Raw genomic sequence first — 22,016 nt, forward strand, 5'->3', positions numbered from 1 at the left:
GACTTACAGGCTAAAGTATCGTGTATATATATTTCGTCGCTGATGGATACATAAGGTGTATCGCCGTTCGACGGTGCTGGCGGCTGACGTTACAGAAAAGAAACAACAAACAACAACGGCGCCGAATTTAATACGGGCGTACATTTGTAGAAAACATACTTTTCAACGTCTAATTGAAGAAGAGAATCGAAGTTGTGAAATTGACGAGGACGAATGGGGGCGGCCGCCATCTGCGATGCTCATAAAGTCCGATTGGGTCTCCCGTAATAATTCGAATACTGAAGATCGATGTGAGTTCATTTAAAAACTACGTGATTTAAGCAGCTTGTACGACCTTATTCTGCGGGCCCTTTTGCGTGGAATTGATTTTATCTCCTAACGACAATGCCATCCCCTGACTCTTCGCTCTGATACGAATATGGCCTACCACTGGGGCATCCGGTTTGTTTAATGGTTTCTCAATAGACATGTTCGCTAATGCGTCCTCGCCGAATATCGATTTCGCGTACATATTCGCAGCCATGAAGCCGCACTGTCCGGAAAGTGCCTGAAACATCGAAACATGTTGCAATTGCACCCCAACTTCCTACATTGCCCAATTAAAATGAAGTACCTTCTCTGGGGTCAGACAGCGCATGTTCGTGGACTTCAGTAAATGGGCAAGATATTCCCTCAAATCTGACAATGTTGTATTTACAGACACCTTATTCTCCCATTCGAATTCTGCCCACATCTGCCGGAACTCTGCGTCGGTGCAGGTCGCTGGGACTATGTAATCCATGATGTCAATATGTATGTCGTTCAGAACTACGACACACCTGTCGGACCCAGCACCGGATATATCGTAAACTGGAAAGAATTAAATAAAATTAGGAGGTATCCGAAGGTGTTCAAGAGTTTTATGTTCTAGTCAAAGACTTAAAATTATGAATGTCTAACTGAATAACTGCACCTATATTTCCAAATATAATTCCATTTTCTGTGGAGGCTACTTTCACGTTGGCCTTGATGCTCGCAAAGTCCCTCGGTGCGAGCACGATGGGCTGCGGCCTCTCCACGAGTTTCAGGTCGCCCATTGTTGCTAACTCCAGAGTGCAATTCTGAAGGGTATCCTCAGTTTGATTCACAATTAGTACATCCAGCACGATGTCGTATTGGTTGACGTGAACCAGAGCTTCTGCGTACACTGGGTCCGAAAAACCAGTCAACTGGGTGACCTTGCTCAAAGCACTGGGAGCTGGGGCGTCGCCGCCGGATCCGGGTCTTCCAGCAACGGCAGCGCTGAGACTCTGTTCGAACATATCCGTGGCTCCGCCAGTCAGATCCGATCCACGGCTTAATTGCAGGAACTGTATGGCGTCGTCCACTTGAACAGTACTACCTGGTTTCTCTTTAGCCTGTGAAAACAAAAATGTAAATTGATTGCAAAGAAGCACATCTTCGAGAGTACACTACCTTCTGTGTCTGTGAATCTTCCTCCGCTTTAGCTGCTAGCATTCTTCCAAGGGCTTCTCGACAACCTTCGGTGAATATCTTCTGTTCAAGCGGCGTTGGATTGGCTAGAGATCTTAGACATAGGAATAATCGTTCAGCGTCGTCGTGCGTTATCGCCTTGGCAGGTAAACCGGAACGACCCAATTGCAGCACGTTTGTCATTATCAACATAGTCTCGGCTTGTATGCAATTACATTTTTGTGTATCACTCTCGAGGCTCTGGTAACGAAGCACCAACTTGGCTAAGGTCGTGGCTAAGGATGCACCAATGAAGAAGTCGCCGTCCACCATGTACTGAAGTAATGCCGGACGTTTCGCTACCTTCTTGCCTGGATAAAACAATTTGAAAATTGATATCCACTAATTTTTATTTTTCGAAAATATTTGAAAAGATGCGTACTAGTAGATGTAGTGCTGAATGCACTCTGAGTCGCGTAAGTTCCATCCGACGTAACCAATTGTGCTGGAGCGGCTTCAGTATTTTCATCTTCCACTATCTCACCCCATTGATACTTTTGCTCTGTTTCTACTAATGGTAGTGCTCCTAAGATAGTTCGTATTCGAGACATGAAAGCTTCAATGTCTTCCTTCGTTGTAGTGTATTCACCCAAAATCCATAGAGCTGCTCTGTGTACCTTTACCGATCTGATATGTGGGACTACCTGTAAGAGATAAATTATTTCGTTACGATCTATTAAACTATGAAACGTAAATATTTGTCACGGATATTTACTTCAAGTAGCTTTTCAATTATGAGCGGTCGAAGATTCTCGAATCTTTGAATGGCTTCACGGACGAACACTAGCACATCCGTCGCAGCGGCTTCGTTATTTTCTGACAAGAAGTCTGTCAATACAGGAATCAGCGTAGCCGCTACATCCGAGAATTTAATAGAACAGGCGTGCAACGTTCGCACAAGAAGTTGCCTGTATCTACCAGCATCTTCGTGTTCCCCGCCTGCTGTTCTTAATACTTCTTTCTTTAGGAGCTGAACCATTTCTTCTATGGTACGTGTGGTTACTAAGTCCATGGCCAGGGCTAACGTTTTAGTTCTGACTTCTAACGCTGGTGAACCTGAAAAGATAATATTTATAGCGAAAATCCAACTATGTACTCCTAATATTTTTCCGAAACGCACCTAGAACTCTAAGTACATCCATAACTAGATCTTGAAGAACTCTTTCATAGACAGGACTTTCTTTCATCGCGATTAACCGATCTAACACAATCAGTTTAACATTGTTGTCACTTTCTTTGACAATTAGCTCGATATAACAAGAGGCTGCAGCTTTAATCGCTGTGGGAGCATTGGATAATGTTACCAAGGTACCAGCCGCTTCGTAACGTACTGCAGCACTCGGCGAGTTCAATAAACTATAAATGCATCTAATGAAACGTGCTCTTTCTGATGGATTTGCTAGACATACCTGTCAATCGACGACGTTTGTTAACATTTGAGACCAATAAAGAAATATTCCTAAACGTATACGCACCTTGTAGATTAGTTCAACAATAACCAGCTGTAATATATCACCGAAAGTGGGTACTTGGTCCAAACAAGCAGCTAAATAAGCTAGTGCCTTGTTCTGATCAGCGTGTAACAGCATTAAAAATGCATTTCTCCTACAAGACATGTCTTGTTCTCCTTCTAAATATTTGGCTATTAATTCTGGAGCATCAGGAATGAGGAACTCGAAGTTCCTGTAAATTATAAAAATTGCCAGCACAGCATTACGTCTGACATAGGAGTGTCTGTGCTCCAGACAAGCAATAATCGCAGGCATCAGTGGCTCCAAAAGTTCTGGCTCTTTCAATTTACACAAGAATCTAAAAGATGCAAAATTCCATTGCAATTGTTCGACATATGAAAGAACAAGTTTGTCCGATCAATACCTGAGAGTTGAGCCTCTGACAAATTCATTCGGATGTTGCAAGTCCTTCCTGTACGCATCGCAAACTAAAATCATCTCTTGCAAAAGCTTGCCATCTGGAGAAGTTTTTGGAACTATTTCCCAAAATATTAAAAGAAGCTTTTTGATTGTGTGACCCTGCAGTGGCAGGACGAACCTGATGATAGTCATCAGAAGTCCTGGCAGACGTTCTCCACTGAGAATCAGGTGGATGGTCTTCTTGAGGGCTTCGATCTTTGTCTGGACATCGCCCTTCTCTAGATCCTGCTTCAACTGGAGCTCATTTAAAGGCTCTGTGTCTGTTGGAATGTTGATCAACGTGTAACAAGGTTGCTCCGCGATGGTACTCATTTTCGCCAGTGCTGTACAATCTATCGGGGAGACTTCCTCCTACGAACTGCAAATTAAAACCGCATTAAATATAATTCTCTGTTGAACAACAATTGTTTTATTTACGAAACTGATAGGCGTTGAGGTTATGTTGACCTCGGATGTGAGTATCGCGTGTCATTCGAACGTTGTAGTAACCTCGTGAATATTGATTGTATCCGACGTACCTGATCACGATAAAATCACGTAAAAATGAAAGACAACGATATCTCCCCAATGGCCAACTGACATTTATACAAATCCGGAAACAAGGAACAAGCGTACGTGTCAAACCCTTACACCAGGAGATTAGTACTGAGCCACGTTTAGGTAGCGCCACCATCAACATCTTCCACGTAAGTAGAACGCTTTGAAACTATCACGTTGTTTGATTCATAAAATTTCCATCAAACAATGTCGACCAAGCAATTAAACTGTTCCAATCCATCTCTCTATTTCGAAAGTCGAACAATACAATTTTAAATCCATCACCGATTATGAATTCGTTATTAATTTCATTATATATTAAAACAAACACAAGATGCGATAGAATGAAAATGTTCGTGAAGTAAAATTATCCAATACTCTATTATTCAACATTGTTTAATTACAATGTAATTCTAGTGGGTTCTGATTCCGATTTTAAATAGAAGTGTGATTTAATTATGAAGGACTATCTTGGTTCTGAGCGTTCCTACGGTATTTAATTTTTAAAGAGAATCTAAGAGGAACATCTTCTGAGGGTATAGGAATATTCAAGAGATTCTGCTGGATCTGTTACGTTGAAAAGAATTTCATTTACTATTGAAAATGAAGAGTACACATTATTCTTACTGCATTTTGTATAAGACATTATACATAGACAAGAGATACACCAAACAATCATTACTGTGCAGCTGTTGCACTTGCTTGCAGCAGATGTAGATAATTAACGTTTTCTATTTTATCGACAACTTTTTAATATCGATAAAATTAATAAATTTCTGTCACCTTATAAACATTAATTCAATTATTATTGTTTTCTACCAACAAGTTATTCAAATAATAATAAATTTTTTTACAGAAATAAGTCTTATTTAAATAAGTGTGGAGATTTATATATATAAACTGTATGATTAAAACATTCTCATTCAACGCTTATAATTTAATTAAATATTTTATACGTAAGCAACAAACTAATAAATAAATTATTACTGTATATATACGTGTTCTTTATAACAAGATTTTATTATCAACTGAATAGTGCATTGGTAGGAAACAATAATATTTGAATTAATATCCGCAAAGAAGTAAAAACTTATTCATTAATTTAATTGATATTAAAAAATTGTCGATAAGATAAAAAAAGTTGATTATTTACACCCACTATAGGTTTTATTTCATGGCGCCATCTATAGGATTCTCATAGTTATTATTTACGACTAATTTTAGCGAACAGTTTGAGCTTTTTGCCACTGCACGAATTGTCGCTATTTTGACATTTTAAAAAGCAGATGATTCATGTCGTAATTTACATTGCGTCTTATAACATCAGCGGCAAGAATCATCTGTACTCCACATTTACGATAACAAATGAAGGTTTCTTACACGATATGAATTCAGAAAATTCTCCTGAACATTTATACACCCTAGTAATATTAATTAAACTCCTAAATTGCCAAGTTTCATATCATTATTCTTATTAAATTTGATTCTAGGTTACTTTTAGTTTTTTGATGTATGACAACTATTTTCAAGAATTTATTTAATTACAATTGGTTATATAAATGAAGAGAGCCATTGTCATCAGTTAATTATAGCGCCATTTTTATTTTATTTTCATGACGTAAGTTCTTTAAACGTTCTTAAAACTTTGTCCGCCTAAATTGTTACAGATCGCAACAATAACTTTCGTCAAATGCAAGGAGACCAACCGTAAAACACTCGAACGATGTAATACTTGAACCGAGGCGCTACTGACCCAGAAAACAAACTGAACGGAATAGACCTTAACTGGTAGCAACTATGAAGAAACGGATAACTTCGTCTGGGAATTTCAGCGACAGAAAAATAGTTGCGAAACCGGCAACTTCGTATCTGCAGGGAACATCGGCGATGTCTGTTTTATAAGAAGACTATTTACACGCTGAGACGAGACTCTATTCACTGTAACCGCAGGCACCGCATAAATGCACCATCACTCTGCTCAAACGTTCAAACAATTATCCTGAGTTGAAAACATGCGAAATCTTTTCCTTGTTGCTATGCAAAATACTCGATTTTTTTCGCTCGGCCAACCGATAAACCGCTGCCGCGATAAACTATGATCTATTCGAGCGAACTATGAGGACCACTTGCAGTCGTCGGCATGCGCATTTTTCCGGTTCGTTTGATGAGTAATGTTATTTGTATGCGAGCAACTTTGATCCGCGGCGAAAATTTCTGGTGGGTCGTCGGCGACCCGCGATACGATGCGATTTAAGTGTCGGCGATTCTCTGGATTGCTGCCAGCGTCGAATGCAATAAACAGGATAGCATAGATTGCGTAATTTTAATGGTACACCATTGCGTTTATAGTTTGAATAGCATATGGCAATGTAAAAGAATTTAGAATATGATTTGCTATTGCTTTTGTGCGTTTATGGTCTGAATAACGTATGACTATGTAAAAGAATTTTCAAAGTGATTTGCTGTTGGTTCTATGATAAGCAAGTTATGAAAATAGAATGGTGCTGATGAATTTCTTTTAAACATTAGCCGTATTTTTACAGTGCTCTCTTAACATTGACAACTATAATGCACGATGCTACGAGCTGTAACAAGCTCAGCGACAAACCCATAGCCGCTTACAGTGTTGTTCTTGGGACCTTTAGGGTTCGACATAAACTAATTTATTAATTTAGAGTCTTTCAATAAACAAAACAATCTTTGAGATGAAAGCTAGTATGAATTTTAACTTGTTAGTTATTAACTATATGTTTTAGCGTTAATTGATTCGTGCACTGAATGGTTTAATCAAGTTTGACAAAATTAGGTGAGACGGCCTGTATGATATCGGAGTGGCTAGTAATATCGTTGGCTTTGAATTCAATATTTTTCTCTCTCTACTATAGCAGTAGTATCCGCAAATAATATCAGAAAAATGAACAATTATCCTAAGTCTTTAGACATGATTCGATGGTACTTCAATGGTCTTCTTAGAACCGTTGCTTTAACTGTACAGGTAAATAGCCATTGCGGAAGAACGTAATATGTCATAGCAATCACAGAATAATGTCTTGGAAATTAACTATTTTCATTCGCGAAGAGACAAGTAACATTTTCTTCGCGTGCAATTTATTCCTAAATAAGGTTTAATGTTTCTACGAATAACGTACTCTGACCAAACAATTCTTCGCGAATAAAATTACCAAGTCATTTATTTAATCGAACGATTGTCTAGGCAAGAATTTGTTCGAATAACGGAGATCTGCAATATTTTTATTGAAACAATAACCAACAGTAATCGGAAGCCCGGCGAAGAGTAGCTAATGAAAATGAACGAGATTCGCGAAGAAATCTGTTCAGACGCGAGTTGCAATGGCGGCTGTTCAGGGCGCACCCAGGGCATTTTTTGGATTCCAGCATGCGGCATCGCATCGGTCCGTTTTCATTACGTCAGACGAAATTAGCGGACTAGACCATCATCGGTGCCCTCGTGTGCGACGGCTAATTGCAAGCGTCTCGACGCGACGCCGGAGCCAATCTTCAATTATTTGTCGTCTCTCTCTTGCCTACTTTTTTCGATTAACTTCTATTGCACCGGGCAACTGCATTCGTCTGCACACAAAGGGGGTCACACACGCGTTCACAGCCCGCCGATCCTCAGCTCCCGTCTACGTCCCGCCACGTACGAGTTTCTCGGAGTTGAGATAATGATTGGAATCATCGTTATTGACCGTAAGCGTTTCGCGCTTGTCACGTTGCCCGTCGAGAGGCGGCTCTCCCTATCTGCGAGGGTACGCGCTGTCGCGTCGGCCCCATTGAATCACAGATGAAATTTTTTATGTACACTGCCAGCTTTTAATTTTACGGTCGCAATTTCTCTCGCAATCATGCTTTACGACCGCCGGTCCGCTCGAATCGGTCTCTAGAATAATTTTTAATTACACACTGTACAGGCCGTCGCACGCCTCGCCTCGATAATTCGCATACCTAGAGAGAGAGAGAGAGAGAGAGAGAGAGAGAACTATCGCCCACCCGCGCGACGACAGCTTTCGTGCGAAATCGAATTTTTCTTCGCTGATTGTCGGCATGTAGAAACTAATGTTACGGAAGAGTTGACATAATCGTACCACTGAAGCAGATTTAAAAAACGTGTAAAACTGGTGATCGTATTTGTGAAAGTAATCGTTTAGAGTGATACGATGACATAAACTTAACATTTTTAATCATTTTTAATTACTTTTGAAACATTTTCAAGACGTCTTTTTAAACATTTAAACATTTTTAGTCTTTACAAATGTGTAGAAAGTGAATTTTAATTTTTAAATGGGTTTAGAAAGTACGATTCTGAAAAGCAACAATTGTGTTACAATTAAACGCAACAATCACCAATTTTAAAATAGAGAAAAATGCTTAAATGAAAAGTACTTGGAAGACGACTAAGTAAATTTTCATGAATAAATAAGTAGTTTGCATTTGATTTACAAACGGGTACCTGTTTTGCATAATACAATTACTTCGCTATAGATATATTAGGTCCTTGAATAAGTTCTCGCTGTTTCTTAAAAGATATCGTTAGTAGTACTCCGTGTATGGAATTTCTAATGGTGACTCATCGGCAAGAAAGTACTGTATGTAACCTTAAATTTCAATGTATGATTGTTCACTGTAGTGTCAAACACGTGTTTGTTTATTGGTTCCGAAGATGTCTACTTTCGTGCCGAATAATGTGGTTTTGCGAGGAATTTGATAGCACTACTTTATTCAAAAGAAATCTGTATCTGAAGCACAAATAATTCTTGTTGAGACTTACGGCGATAATGCTCTGTCGAATACGACATGCAGAGACTGGTTTCGAAGCCCCAAAAATAATGATTTTGAACTTGAGGATAAAGGACGTTCTAGCGCACCGACGAAGTTTAAAGGCGAAAATTTAGAGGAATTGCTTGATGAAGACCCATGTCGGACGCTAGCAGAGTTTGGAAAAATATTACAAGTAGATGCGTCAACAGTTTTAAAATGTTTAAAGGGTTAGGAGTGATGCAGAAGCAGGGACTTTGGGTGTCGTATGAATTGAAGCCGAGAGACGTTGTACGGCGTTTTCTGATATCTGAACTACTGCTTCATGGCAGAGAAAAAGGTTTTTTTGTACCGTATCGTCACTGGCGTTGAAAAGTGGATTTATTACGATAATCCAATGCGTAAAAAATCTTGGGCTAAGCCTGCCATGTATCAAGATAGTCTGCAAAACCAAATATTCATGGTTCGAAGCTTCTTCTCTGCATTTGGTGGGATCAGAAGGGTGTAATTTATTATGAGCTGCTCAAACCGAATGAAGCTATTACGAGAGATCGCTATCGACTTCAATTGATGTGTTTGAGTCGAGCCCTAAAAGAAAAACGACCGCTATACGGGGCACGACAAAATCATTTTGTTACACGACAAAGTCATTTTGTTACACGACAAAATTATTTTGTTACACGACAACGCTCGGCCACATGTTGCAAAACCAGTGAAAACCTATCTGGAAACGCTTAAATGGAAAATACTATCCCACCCGCTGTATTCACCAGACGGAAGCTCCTTCCGATTATCACCTATTCCGATCGGTGGCACATTTGCCTCAAAAGACGAATTGTTTTTCCGATGCGGAATTCTTTTACTGTCAAAAAGATGGGAGAAAGTGGTCTCTAGTAATGGGCAATACTTTGAGTGAACTGATTTTGATCGTTATATTTTAAATAAAGCTTTTATTTTGGAAAGAAAACAGCGAGAACTTATTCAAGGTCCTAATATGTACGATTAATTTCAACATCGAATTCGGAGCCCGCTAATTAAGGCAACACGAAACGCTCTGTCCTCGAACTTGTCGAACTCGATCCGCAGGGAACATGAGCACATTTCAACTGGTTTAAAAAAGAAACTTCGCTCTGACCTAACACAATTGAGCTGGACCTGTGATACTTAACCCAGACCTAGGCTACTTAACTCTGACCTCACGTGCTTAAATCGAACCTAACCCACCGAGCGCCAGATTTGACTCGCGTCTTTCAACGATCGATGTGTCCTCGGAATTTTGATAACGTGCTGGAGGAACCTCGGACAATCAACTTATTCGAGACAATTTATGGATCTGATTCGAACGTTTTCCATCGAGTAGAGCAACATTTGTGATCGCCTAAAACATTTATCTATTAATTTATTTATATATTGATTTATTTGTTTATTTATTTATTGAATTTGTAGGGAAGGTATCAATTGATGAATTCATTGTGACGTCTGTTTAAAAGCGATCTAAGTTGGTTTTTATTAAAATTTAAGGGTCGCGTTTTAAAAAAAGAGAGATAAAAATAGGAAGATATGCGTGTACGATAACAATGTGTAGGATTGTTTATGTGTGTCTAAGAAACTTAATTCTAGAATTTTTTAGAGTAATAGTAATTATGAAGTGAATAGCATGAAAGTTATTGACGTCGAGAAGAAAAAGTGACAAATGTACTTAGGTCACTTTTGGAATATAAGGCATATGTACAATGTCGATGAATGAATAAATAATTACTATGTTCTGTGTGCATAGACTATAATAACTACACTGCAGAGTTTATGCATTTATGGCAAAAACGAGTAACTAAGATATAAAACAACAAAGAAGAAAGCTATAATAAGAATTTCATAACTTCATTAAATTATTTTCGATTAAATACTAAATATAGTAATACTAAATATAGAAATATAGAAATATAGAAATATAGAAATAGAGAAATAGAAAAATAGAGAAATAGAAAAATAGAGAAATAGAAAAATGCAGACACGTGGACATATGGAAATGTAGAAATATAGAAATACAGTCAGTCCCATAAGTATTCGTACCCTCATTGCTTATAAGAGAAGTCTGTTGAAATCAAGGGATGCATGTAAAATTTTGCAATAAACTTTTTATTATCTTATTTAATATTTTTGGATGTGACGGAAGAGGAAAAGTTTGGAGAAAGCCTAATACAGAACTAGAATTAAAAAAAAGGACAACCAACTGTAAAGCACGGCGGAGGCTCCGTGATGGTGCGGGGCTGTACGGTGGCATCCGGAGTGGGCAAACTTGTCTTTATCGATGGAATTTTGGATGAGATAAAATATAAAAATATACTCGAAGAAAATCTGCACTTAAGTGCGATTAAGCTTGGTCTAGAAGATGACTACTATTTTCAACACGACAACAACCCATAGCATACTGCTCAGATTGTACGTAAGTAGATACTTTACCACGTTCCCCATTTTTTACATACACCTCCGCAGAGTCCAGATATAAATCCCATAGAAAAATGGACGGAAATAGATAAAAGACGAAACGAGCATGAAATTTACAATAAACAAACGCTAAGAAACAAAATTTTGGAAGTCTGGAATAGTATTGAACCAAATGTCACATTAAAACTGGTATAAAGTATGCCAAATTGATTAAACGATATAATAAGGCATAGACCCACTAAATATTAGAAAATTAATATAAAGTAAAAAAGTTACTCTAATGTGCGATTTTTTGACAGAATCTACACAGGTACGAATACTTTTGTGGACTGTTATTACGTACTACGAGGAGTAAAATCAATATATTTTTGTTATTAGTTAATCAATTTTGTTATAATTTGGTATAAATAAACTTTTTACATGTGTTCATTCATAATAAAAAGGTTATTGCAAAATCTTACATGCGTCCCTTGATTTCAACAAAAAGCAATGAGGGTACGAACACTTATGAGACTGACTCTATATTCATCTATAAAACTATAAAATATATACTACAATGAATTGTTTATTTTTTCTACTTTATCTATTTTATGCAATTTATTTGACGCGGAAGGTATTTAATATTTCAAAAGTACTTTCCGCGATGAACATTTATATTTTTATTAATTTATAATTTTATTACATTATTATAATAATACAATAATATGATAATTATTTTATTGTTATATCATATATATTAATATAACAGATTATATTATATCGAAAAAATAGAGATTATATTGAGCACAGTGTTTTTTAGTGCAACTCATCACTTGCAAGAGGAACTAATCTAAATGCTAATGCAACTGCAGACGAGTATTTGCTAATTATAGATGTCTCTCTTTGATTCCGTATCCTGCCGAACTCAAATAACCCGTTGCCGTACTTTGATGAGTTTGACTCGCGGTGGATATTTATGGTTGTAACCCGTTAAGTACGAATATAATTCCGTTCTTTTCAGCTGGGATAAATTTAACACTCACCCAACCGATAGTTTCTATATGTATAACTATTTCCACCCAAAAGAGATCAAATGATCGCTTTTTAATTTTTTAATTTCTTCACTTTCACATATTTTTCCAGTTAATTGCATGCACAGTAGAAACTTTCTCATCAGAGGGTTTATTTTACATTTGATAAATTATTGTAATTACTTAAATAATTATATAATATTGGATACTATATTATTGTATAGTATATAATATGTATTAATAGTATAATAGATACTGTATTATTGGATATTATATTGTAAAAGTAAATGTTCAGATAAAGGAGTTTAACTTTAATAAAATGATTAAATAATGTAACGTTTGGATATCGGATATAAGATTTAATTTTAATAATTTACTTCAGTAATTAATAATGCAATTGAGTATGATATATTTAAAAATTTCTTAGTTAATAATTTAGTAATGTCACTGAATGGTTGTAAAATTTCTAAAATAACAAATACAATACAATACAATACAATACAATACAATACAGTACAGTACAATACAATACAATACAATACAATACAATACGATACAATACGATACAATACAATACAATACAATTTTCAAAATTAACTGAATGTCCTATAATTGACTTAAAGTAATAAAAAATTGTGATTTTTATTTGAGCCGTTTATTTTGAAAGTGGTGTAACAACTTTAACGAAATAATTCATAAACATTTATTAATCATTTTTAAAAAGTAATCCATTTTAATCATAATTTCGAGTTTTTAAGATTTTTCAAATGTTCCTGAAAAACTGGAGGAATGTATGGTAGTAAACACATAATATCTTTATGTTTTTCTTCCGATACTGGCCTTGTGGTGGTGTATAAAGGAAGTAGCTTAATATTTCCGTACATTTTGGGTCTTCCTCTTTTAGGCGAAAGATCCAAAACGTGGAATTCAGATCTAAGAAGCATCTAAAAAAGTTTTATAGAACATTTTATATGATTCACTTTTCACGAATCTCGTCTATTGTATTCGCAGCCAATAGACAGATTCGCCCGCGGTATTTTTCCCCTTCTTGTTGTTCACTCTTCTAGTGATTTCGTTGAAACAAAATCCGTCTGCGACATTCGCTTTATCGAAAATGTATTTCTTATATCTCTTCGAAAATGTATCTAACGGTTTATTTTTGACGATATCGTAAAAATTACATTGAATAAATATAGTTTAAAATAATGTGGTGTAAAATAACTGATAAACTCATTTTTTTTTAATTTTGACTTAGACCACTTTCATAATTATGGGCACATATAATATAATTATTGACTGTATGGGCACATATAATATATTATTGAATGTATTATAGACTGTATTTGTTCCCAGTCCGTGGTATCACTCCATCGAATCGGACCGTCATAACGAAAGGGTTAACGATACAAGTTCGCGGCAACGAACTTCAGAATTTCATTGTTAGTGGTATCCACTATCTCGCGCACACAATATCGCAGATTTTCATCCAGCATATTCTCGAGCTCATACATAGCATGGCGCGGAAAGAACTTATGGGACACCCTAATACAATAATCTAGCTCGCTGTCTCAGAGACGCCACTTGACTGCAAAGGGTTAACTCCGAAACGCAAAGTCTCAATGACTCTTTCCAAGAATTCTTCAAAGATATAAGACGACATACGAACTGAATGTAACATTGACGTTCCAAATTCAATAAAATGACGCAGGAATCTTCGATAGATTAGGTAACCGGTCCCGGCGAACGTCTGCAACAGCAATCTCGGCATTCCAAGCCAGCGTTCGCCCGCGGAGACTCGAATTCCTCATCCCGATACGTGACCAGGTGCGCATCCGGTCGCGTCACTGGGACCGACGAACGCTGATTTTCACCTGTCCGCGAATTCTGACCCCGCAGCATTTCCTTGATGACGGTATCGCATCGACAAGCGATCCCCGCGGCGGAACGTGGCGGCCGCGTAAACAGATGCGATTGCAGAAACGAGTCCGCGACACGTCCAGGTGGATAACGGCGGGATTAAAAAGTGCTAGGGACTGGTCCGCGGCTCGAGTTATCCCCAAGGACCAGAGCCGATCGGCATCTTGGACGGCAGCCGCGTAAATAGCAATTAACCTCCTTTTCGTTGAAGTGGCGGGTCGACGATGCATCGGGTCCGGCAAATAATCCGCGTCAAGCTTTTCGCCGTCGCGCTGCTCACAGCTTTCGCGGTTGCTGCACCCGGGGAAGTGCAAGAGTCGCGGCAGGCCTTCACGTGCATGAAAATGGCCAGGAATGTGATGATCAATAATTGCAAGGGGGGACCGGCAATGTCGAGAATCAAGAGATCGAGCTACATGCCGGGTCTTGTCGACATGGAAAGGAAGCTGAAGTTCGGTGAGTTTACGATCGTTATTGGTTGAGATTATGTTTTCGTTACGCGCTATTTGTTCAACGTTTGTGATGCTTGTTACGATCTGTGCTTAACCCTTTCCGGTCGAAGCTATTTTGACTGCAAATTTAGTATCATTTCTGTGGTTCATACTATTTTCGTTTTATGCGATGCAGCGCATTTTGTGCTTATGAAATTGATTCTTGCGACTTGTATCAGCAGTTTTAGTATTAATAATCTAATTGAAAAAAAGATGCATAATTTGCATGAACCACTCTCTGTACATGCACTTGCATGGATACTAAAAAAATTCGTAAAATTGTAACTAATTAATATATTCAATATTGTGGACAAAGCGAAATATAATACATAAACGTGTATTTAATATCGTATACTACGTATAATCTAATATAATAATATACAATGTTGTATTGTATACAAAAAAATAATTATGTTATATTATTTTTTTATTATATTATATTACATGTACATGTTATACAAATATAATATTTGCACACGTTCATCAACTTTTATGAGCAACTAATTTTATATATTTTTAAGATATTAAATTTTTAACCTCTATTGATTTTATTAACTTTTTAAGCAAATGATTATTGATATTGAGCTATACATAATATTTCTATATACTAGGTTCTGTATATAATTTAAGTGGCAACAAACTATAACACTTTTTGCTAAATTCTCAAGTGAAAATTCGTGCCTTTTGTCTGACAAAATTTAAACTCAGGAAATAACCTTCCAAAATTACACAATTTAACTGTAGCATATTTAAATTTACTCCAATTGCGACATCATCTGCGTGCTTCGTCGGCAATGCATTAAAAATTGTTGAAATTCTTGATATTCTTTCCATGCTGCAAACAAAATCAAAGTACTTCACTCTTCGCTGACAAATTCAAGCAAATTTTGACAATACATGCAATTCTGACAAGAACATGCAATTCCGACAACAATACAACTTCTATACATAATACGCAACGAATATGCAACACGCAAAAAATCCAACAGCAAGAATATTGTTTATATTCTCTAATAATGAAACATACTTCACTGAAAATTGTATATATGCAGCTCATTTTTCTAAAATATACATTTGAATAAATTCCAATCTATTATTAATACAATAAATGCACACATACTTCGCGTTGAAAAAGTAAAAGACCGACAATCAGATCAATTTGCTAAATACAGCAGAACAGTATACTCTGAAACTTGAAACTAGTGTCAAATTGACATTAGGAACGGATGCGGCGCTAAGGAATCTCGTAATATATACTATAAATTATATAATACACAACCTTGATGACTTAGTGTCCATTTACACGCAGCAATAAATTAAGAATTTACACGCTACAATAAAACGCAGCAATAAATTGAAAATCCACACCCTGCAATAAAACGTAGCAATAAATAAAAAATTTACACGCTGCGATGAAAGTCTCGTGCGCTCGCCGTCAACCCCAGAGATCGACCAAGGGTTAAAAAAAAACCAGACGAACTAAGATAACGCTTGTGACAAAAGTAGAAGTAGTTCACTGACTACTTGCAGGGCCGTGCTAAAACTTCCGGCATTGTATCAAGTTCCGCGTACTATCGCGAGAAGGTCAAAAATCATTTTTTCCGACCACGTCATTGATCTCGAAGTTTCTTTTCTTTTTATCAGCAACGTAAGCCGATAGCCGATTCCGGGTCGCATGCAAACTTGCAACGACCTGAAAAAATCGGCACGTGACCGTTTGTGTACAGAACTTTTTTTGCACTGTCCGCGAATAATTCAGCGGAGGTTATTGAACAAGGACTGATTTTGTCTTCTAGATGCGTCAGAGGTGCCATCGGAGGAGTCGCACGTGCCGCAGCAGAAGCGGCAATGGGGCATGTATTCCGGCATGGGGCTGTACCCAGGCATGAGCCCGTATCCCGGCATGAGGCCGTATCCTGGCATGAGACCGACGCCTGAAATCGAAGAGGAAACGGGGAACGAGTATCACAACATCGAGCTCGATACACCATTGTTCGATTTCGAAGACAATAGCGGGTCCCAAACGTTCGCGGAACGAGTCATGCCTAGCGCCGGATCATGGCCGGTACCATACGGTCCTGTAGGAATCTATAGGATGCATACTGTAAGGAACTATACATAGATGTTTTAACACTTTACTTCTAGTTCGTAAATTGATTTTTAGCTTGTTAAGGTTATGTCAAGGCAACCAATAATTTGCTATCTGTTATTGAGGTGTTATTATATAATCTTCTATATCTTAGATTACATAATAATTTATATATATGTATATACATATAATATAATCTGTTATATTAATATACATATAATATAACACAACGATAAAATAACTACCGTATTATTGTGTTATTATAATAATGTAATACAATTATAAATTAATAAAAATATAAATGTTCATCGCAAAAGGTTCTTTTGAAATATTAGATACCTTCTGCGTTAAATAAAATAAACAAAATAGATGAAGTAGAAAAAATAAACAATTCATTGTTGTATATATTTTATAGCTTTATAGTCGAATATATTTTATAGTTTTATAGTAGTATATATTTTAAAGTTTTATAGTTGAATATATTTCTATATTTCTACATTTCTATATTTCTATATTTCTATATTTCTATATTTCTATATTTCTATATTTCTATATTTCTATATTTCTATATTTCTATATTTCTATATTTCTATATTTCTATATTTCTATATTTCTATATTTTTATATTTCTATATTTCTATATTTCTATATTTCTATATTTCTATATTTCTATATTTCTATATTTCTATATTTCTATATTTCTATATTTCTATATTTCTATTTTTCTATATTTCTATATTTCTATATTTCTATATTTCTATATTTCTATATTTCTATATTTCTATATTTCTATATTTCTATATTTCTATATTTCTATATTTCTATATTTCTATAGTTCGATATTTCTATAGTTCGATATTTCTACACCAATAATAATAAAGAATAAAAAACATAGAAATACAATATTTTTATAATCACATTAATTTATTAAACATTGACTTTTCCAGGTAAACACTGATAAACTTCTCGGCTATGAATTGTCACCAGAGGAGCTAGAAGAAATTCACAAAGAGATCAACGAACGATTGCCCAGGAACTCGAAATACACAACCCAGAAGATCGTTGACTTCATCGCGAAATGCTGTTCAAACGTGACGCAGTGCATGGACAATCCAAGCGTAATCCCATGCATATGATATTGACTAACAGTATTGTTGTTAACAGTATTGTTGCTAACAGTATTGTTGCTAACAGTATTAGGTACCCGAGAATTACCACTGCCAATAACTGCCAATCAATTTATAGAAGCTGTTATGGCCGATACAGTGTACTTATCTTATATTAAGTTGTATCTTGTACTTCATTGTCTTATTGTTTTCGAAAATATAAAAGTGGAAATATTGAGTTTCGTGTTCAAGTGTTTTTTAATCTCGAGCTGAAGTCAATCGAGACTTATCCCGAGTCCATGTGACTGAAATTCAGAAAGGCTGAAATTTAGAAATAATTATTACAATTGTTATAGATACGTAAACGAATAATTAACAAGATATTGCATTTGTATATTTTTATTTTCTATTATCACTGTTGTAGAAATATAGAAATATAAAAATATAGAAATATAAAAATATATTGGGAGTACAAATTAGTTCGGAATGTTCTTTCGTGGTGGCAAATGCATTTATTTCAAGAACAAAATGAATTAACAGATTAATCAAAGTATTGTCCATCGCTGTTTACTACTTTTCCCCACCTCTCAGGCAATTTTCGAATTCCATCTGAAAAAAAATATCTCGTCTTTTGAGGCGATCCAAGTTACAAACCAATTTTCGATTTCTGCGAAAGAAGTGAATCTGTGACCTGCCAATCGTGCTGCATCTGCCGGAACAACCAGTAATCAGAAGGAACAATGTCCGGCGAGTACGGCGGGTGCGGTAAAATATCCCACTTGAGCGTTTCCAAATAATTTTTCACAACTTTTGTGACATGAGGCCGAGCGTTATCATGGAGGAGAATGACTTTGTCATGTCTCCGATCGTACCCAATTGCCTTGCTTGTGAATCATTCCCATGGATTTCAATCGTACGGAAATTGCTTGTTGGATAACTCCYMMTGATGYTGCAAGCTCCTCTTGAGTTTGACTCGGATCTTCATCGAGTAATGCCTCTAATTGTTTGTCTTCAAATTTTTTGGCTGCCCAGAGCAAGGCTTGTCTTTAACGCTAAAATCACCATTCTTAAAGCGTCGAAACCATTCCCTACATGATTTATCAGTTGGAGCATTGTCACCATAGACTTGACTAAGCATTCGATGTGCTTCAGCTGCACTTTTCTTCCAATTAAAGCAGAAAACTGAAATCTCCCGCAAATGCTGCTTAGTTAACACAAAACTTGACATWTTCAACAGAGTAAAAAACAGGTGTATTAAATGAAACTCAAAGCAATATAAACTGAATGTTATTGGCAGATATCTAATCTCTCAGAAACAATTGAAATCAGTTGTTACTAAGAAACAGTCATAATAGTTAGAGCTATCTTTTGAAAACGGACCGATCTAATTTGTTATCCTAATAGAAATATAGAAATATAGAAATATAGAAATATAGAAATATAGAAATATAGAAATATAGAAATATAGAAATATAGAAATATAGAAATATAGAAATATAGAAATATAGAAATATTTCCATTATTTCTAGTACAGAAATGTACAAATACGGTATTTTGTTAAGTTTCTTTTAAATATATAAAGTGACTTAATTAAAAGTAACCACCTAAAGTGCTATAAATAATTATAAATTCAATAAAACAACATTTACATTTTCTACAGATATTTAAGCAAAAACTAAGAAAAGAAGTTACATTTGTATATTTCGATATTAGTAATAATAATAAATAGAAATATACAAATATAATTTCTTTTCGTAGTTTTTGTTTAAATATCACTAAAAGTGTAAAGTTACTTTGAGTCTATAAGGATTCTCGCCAGTGTACAATCTGACCCGGTTAGAACTAGAATTTAGAGCAAAATGTACATGTAAAATCGTGTGCGAATATACTAGGTGTCTCATTAATCATGTTACAAAGCAATATATTTGTTATGGTTAATGATACTAACAAATATTAATGTTAATGATGATTTTTTTAAGTGGGTTTATATATTTCTATTACTATACCATGATAGCTGAGATCAAGACTAATCCGCTGACTCGTAATAAATAAGTTAATTACTTAAACAAATTTAATTCAACTTTCTTTTTATTATATTATTTTCGTAAATAAACTTTTTATTGCCGAACTCTCTGTAATAGTCATTTCATAATTTCTGTCTACTTCTAGATGTTATATGATTTTTCTTGCTCAAGGCTATGCAAAGATCGTGGTATTACAGGACGTGTAATCTCATTTAAAAATATATATGTATAGTGTATATACATGTCTCGTTAAATTAAAAGTACATATTACAGTACAGCATATAGTACATTGTGTATATTACAACATTATCTTCTTCAGCATATCCGACAAATAAGAAAAAAATAATGAAATAAGAAAGCAGAGAAAAATAAAGAATAAAACGAATGAAAAGAAAAATACTAAAAGTATAGAATAAAATAAACATTTACAAGACTGTAAGTAAATGAAATTAATATTTTCACCTTCGCGAAATAATAAAAATCGTGAATAAAATACAGAATAAAATAAAAATTAAAAAATTTTAAATAAACAAAATTTATGTCTTCGTTACCACAATATAAATCAGAAGCTATACGACGTCCAAGAAAAATATAGACACGATAAAACACTTCGCAAATTTTGACCCTACACATATATTTGTATATAAATCGACCTGTCGTTAAGAAAAGATTAAAGCATAGTTAAACTTAAAATCATGGAAGCGAGAATATCCAAACGCGATGCAATCCGGTCGAATGTACATTAAATTGCAGTCATGAATGAACGAGTAGATTGCGAAATCAAAGCATAAATGGGACTAGGAACAAGGAAATCAAGGCAAAGATGGCGCTTCCGGTCGAAGGAGACACGCGCGGCTCGATTCTCCGCTAATCCAGCAGCATTATCTTTAAGCTGAAACTGCACTCGTACGGAGAATCGCGAGAGACGATGTCCCGTAGTGGGTTTGCTACTATCATCCAATTTACAAGCGAACCGTGTGCAGCGGTTAATGGCTGTCAAAGTAATAGTCTGCTTGTAAGGGAGTGATGGGATCGAATCGAGCTGGCTGGAGTCCAACGAAACGTTGTCCCAGAAATAGAGATCGTATGGTGACGGACTACCTACCGTCGGGTTTCCACTTTTTGAAATAGCTTTAAATAACCATTGAACATATATCTGCGATTGACAACAGTTGCGCAAGCTCTTAAAACTGTTTGCGCGTCCGTATTTGCGAACTTTATTTTAGGAAACGACGAATTCCGCTTCGATCGACAGCAAATTGTCTTTGAAACTCATCTCTGAATGACTCATGTTTTGGAGCGGTACAGTTATTTATGCGAATGCGCATTCACGGGGATATAATTTATAACTATCGGAGCGACGCAGTAATTGATTTTGTTCTGCGACAAATTTCTTACATGATTTTTAGTCGATTTTTACTGATACGTCTTTGAAACTTTTGACAACTGAATAAAAGATTTCAGTTTCTATTTTTTATTTTATATCTTATAACATTTAGAAGTGAATAAGAATAATGAAATGACTACTATAGAGAGATCAATAATAAAGTATTTATTTACGAACATATAGTAAAAAGAAAGTTGAATTAAATTTGTTTAATATTATCTTGACATAACCTTTTAAACTTTTCGAAAACTGGCTAAATAAATGATTTCAGTTTTGATTATAGATAATAGTAATGGTTTATTAGACGACCAGTACATTTTCTTCTAATTTTAATAATGCCAGGAATGAGAAATAGAATAATATTGTTTCAACGATTGTTACGAAAAAAATACTACATTTTAGAGGATGTTCAAATACATTTATCTGTCATACACGATTAAAAACACATAAACATCTTCAGAATATCAATGACTAATTGCTGACACTATAGCATTTATGTCGCAGGAAGCAAGAAGAAGTCTAGTTACACAAGTATACAAATTAGCATCATTGAAAAAATATCATTTTTTCTTCGTTTAAATGGAGGGAAAATATTGTTGCATTGCAGGTATAATTACAGATAGATGCTTCTGGAGACGATAATGCAAAACGATGACAAAGTATAGTAAACAACAGTACTACGTAACACAAAGTAAAGAAAACGATATTATAAGAAAATTCTCCAAGGCTTTACTGAAAATGCATTTCGAGCGGAAATAATTGGATAATATGGAATTAATGTAAAACGATGA

The 22,016-nt window shown here is 35.6% G+C and overlaps 2 protein-coding genes across 2 annotated transcripts; one reads left to right on the forward strand and one right to left on the reverse strand.

The window, feature by feature from the left end:
* Nucleotides 1-11: 11 nt before the first annotated feature.
* Betacop (coatomer subunit beta) lies at nucleotides 12-4,093 on the reverse strand. The gene is made up of 10 exons (XM_078197329.1): nucleotides 3,962-4,093; nucleotides 3,388-3,801; nucleotides 2,988-3,321; nucleotides 2,633-2,921; nucleotides 2,228-2,568; nucleotides 1,895-2,156; nucleotides 1,456-1,823; nucleotides 953-1,397; nucleotides 614-849; nucleotides 12-547 (listed from the first exon to the last, which is right to left on the reverse strand). The coding sequence occupies exons 2-10, from the start codon at nucleotides 3,753-3,755 to the stop codon at nucleotides 317-319; spliced, it is 2,874 nt and encodes a 957-aa protein (XP_078053455.1). The 5' UTR covers nucleotides 3,756-3,801; nucleotides 3,962-4,093; the 3' UTR covers nucleotides 12-316.
* A 10,259-nt stretch (nucleotides 4,094-14,352) lies between these two features.
* On the forward strand, nucleotides 14,353-17,844 carry LOC144468076 (uncharacterized). Its single transcript, XM_078177226.1, has 3 exons — nucleotides 14,353-14,584; nucleotides 16,416-16,723; nucleotides 17,656-17,844. The coding sequence occupies exons 1-3, from the start codon at nucleotides 14,353-14,355 to the stop codon at nucleotides 17,842-17,844; spliced, it is 729 nt and encodes a 242-aa protein (XP_078033352.1).
* Nucleotides 17,845-22,016: the final 4,172 nt, after the last annotated feature.

The sequence above is a fragment of the Augochlora pura genome, chromosome 3 (assembly GCF_028453695.1).
Source record: "Augochlora pura isolate Apur16 chromosome 3, APUR_v2.2.1, whole genome shotgun sequence".
NCBI classification, from domain to species: domain Eukaryota; kingdom Metazoa; phylum Arthropoda; class Insecta; order Hymenoptera; family Halictidae; genus Augochlora; species Augochlora pura.

What these genes read in the sequence shown, in the direction of transcription:
- Betacop (XM_078197329.1), bottom strand. Translation starts at nt 3,755, where the DNA reads ATGAGTACCATCGCGGAGCAACCTTGTTACACGTTGATCAACATTCCA. An exon ending in TAATTGAAAAGCTACTTGAA is followed by an intron (nt 2,157 to 2,227) that starts GTAAATATCCGT and finishes TATCTCTTACAG; the next exon opens with GTAGTCCCACATATCAGATC. An exon ending in ATTCAGCACTACATCTACTA is followed by an intron (nt 1,824 to 1,894) that starts GTACGCATCTTT and finishes TGTTTTATCCAG; the next exon opens with GCAAGAAGGTAGCGAAACGT.
- LOC144468076 (XM_078177226.1), top strand. Translation starts at nt 14,353, where the DNA reads ATGCATCGGGTCCGGCAAATAATCCGCGTCAAGCTTTTCGCCGTCGCG. An exon ending in GGAAAGGAAGCTGAAGTTCG is followed by an intron (nt 14,585 to 16,415) that starts GTGAGTTTACGA and finishes TTTGTCTTCTAG; the next exon opens with ATGCGTCAGAGGTGCCATCG. An exon ending in GAATCTATAGGATGCATACT is followed by an intron (nt 16,724 to 17,655) that starts GTAAGGAACTAT and finishes TGACTTTTCCAG; the next exon opens with GTAAACACTGATAAACTTCT.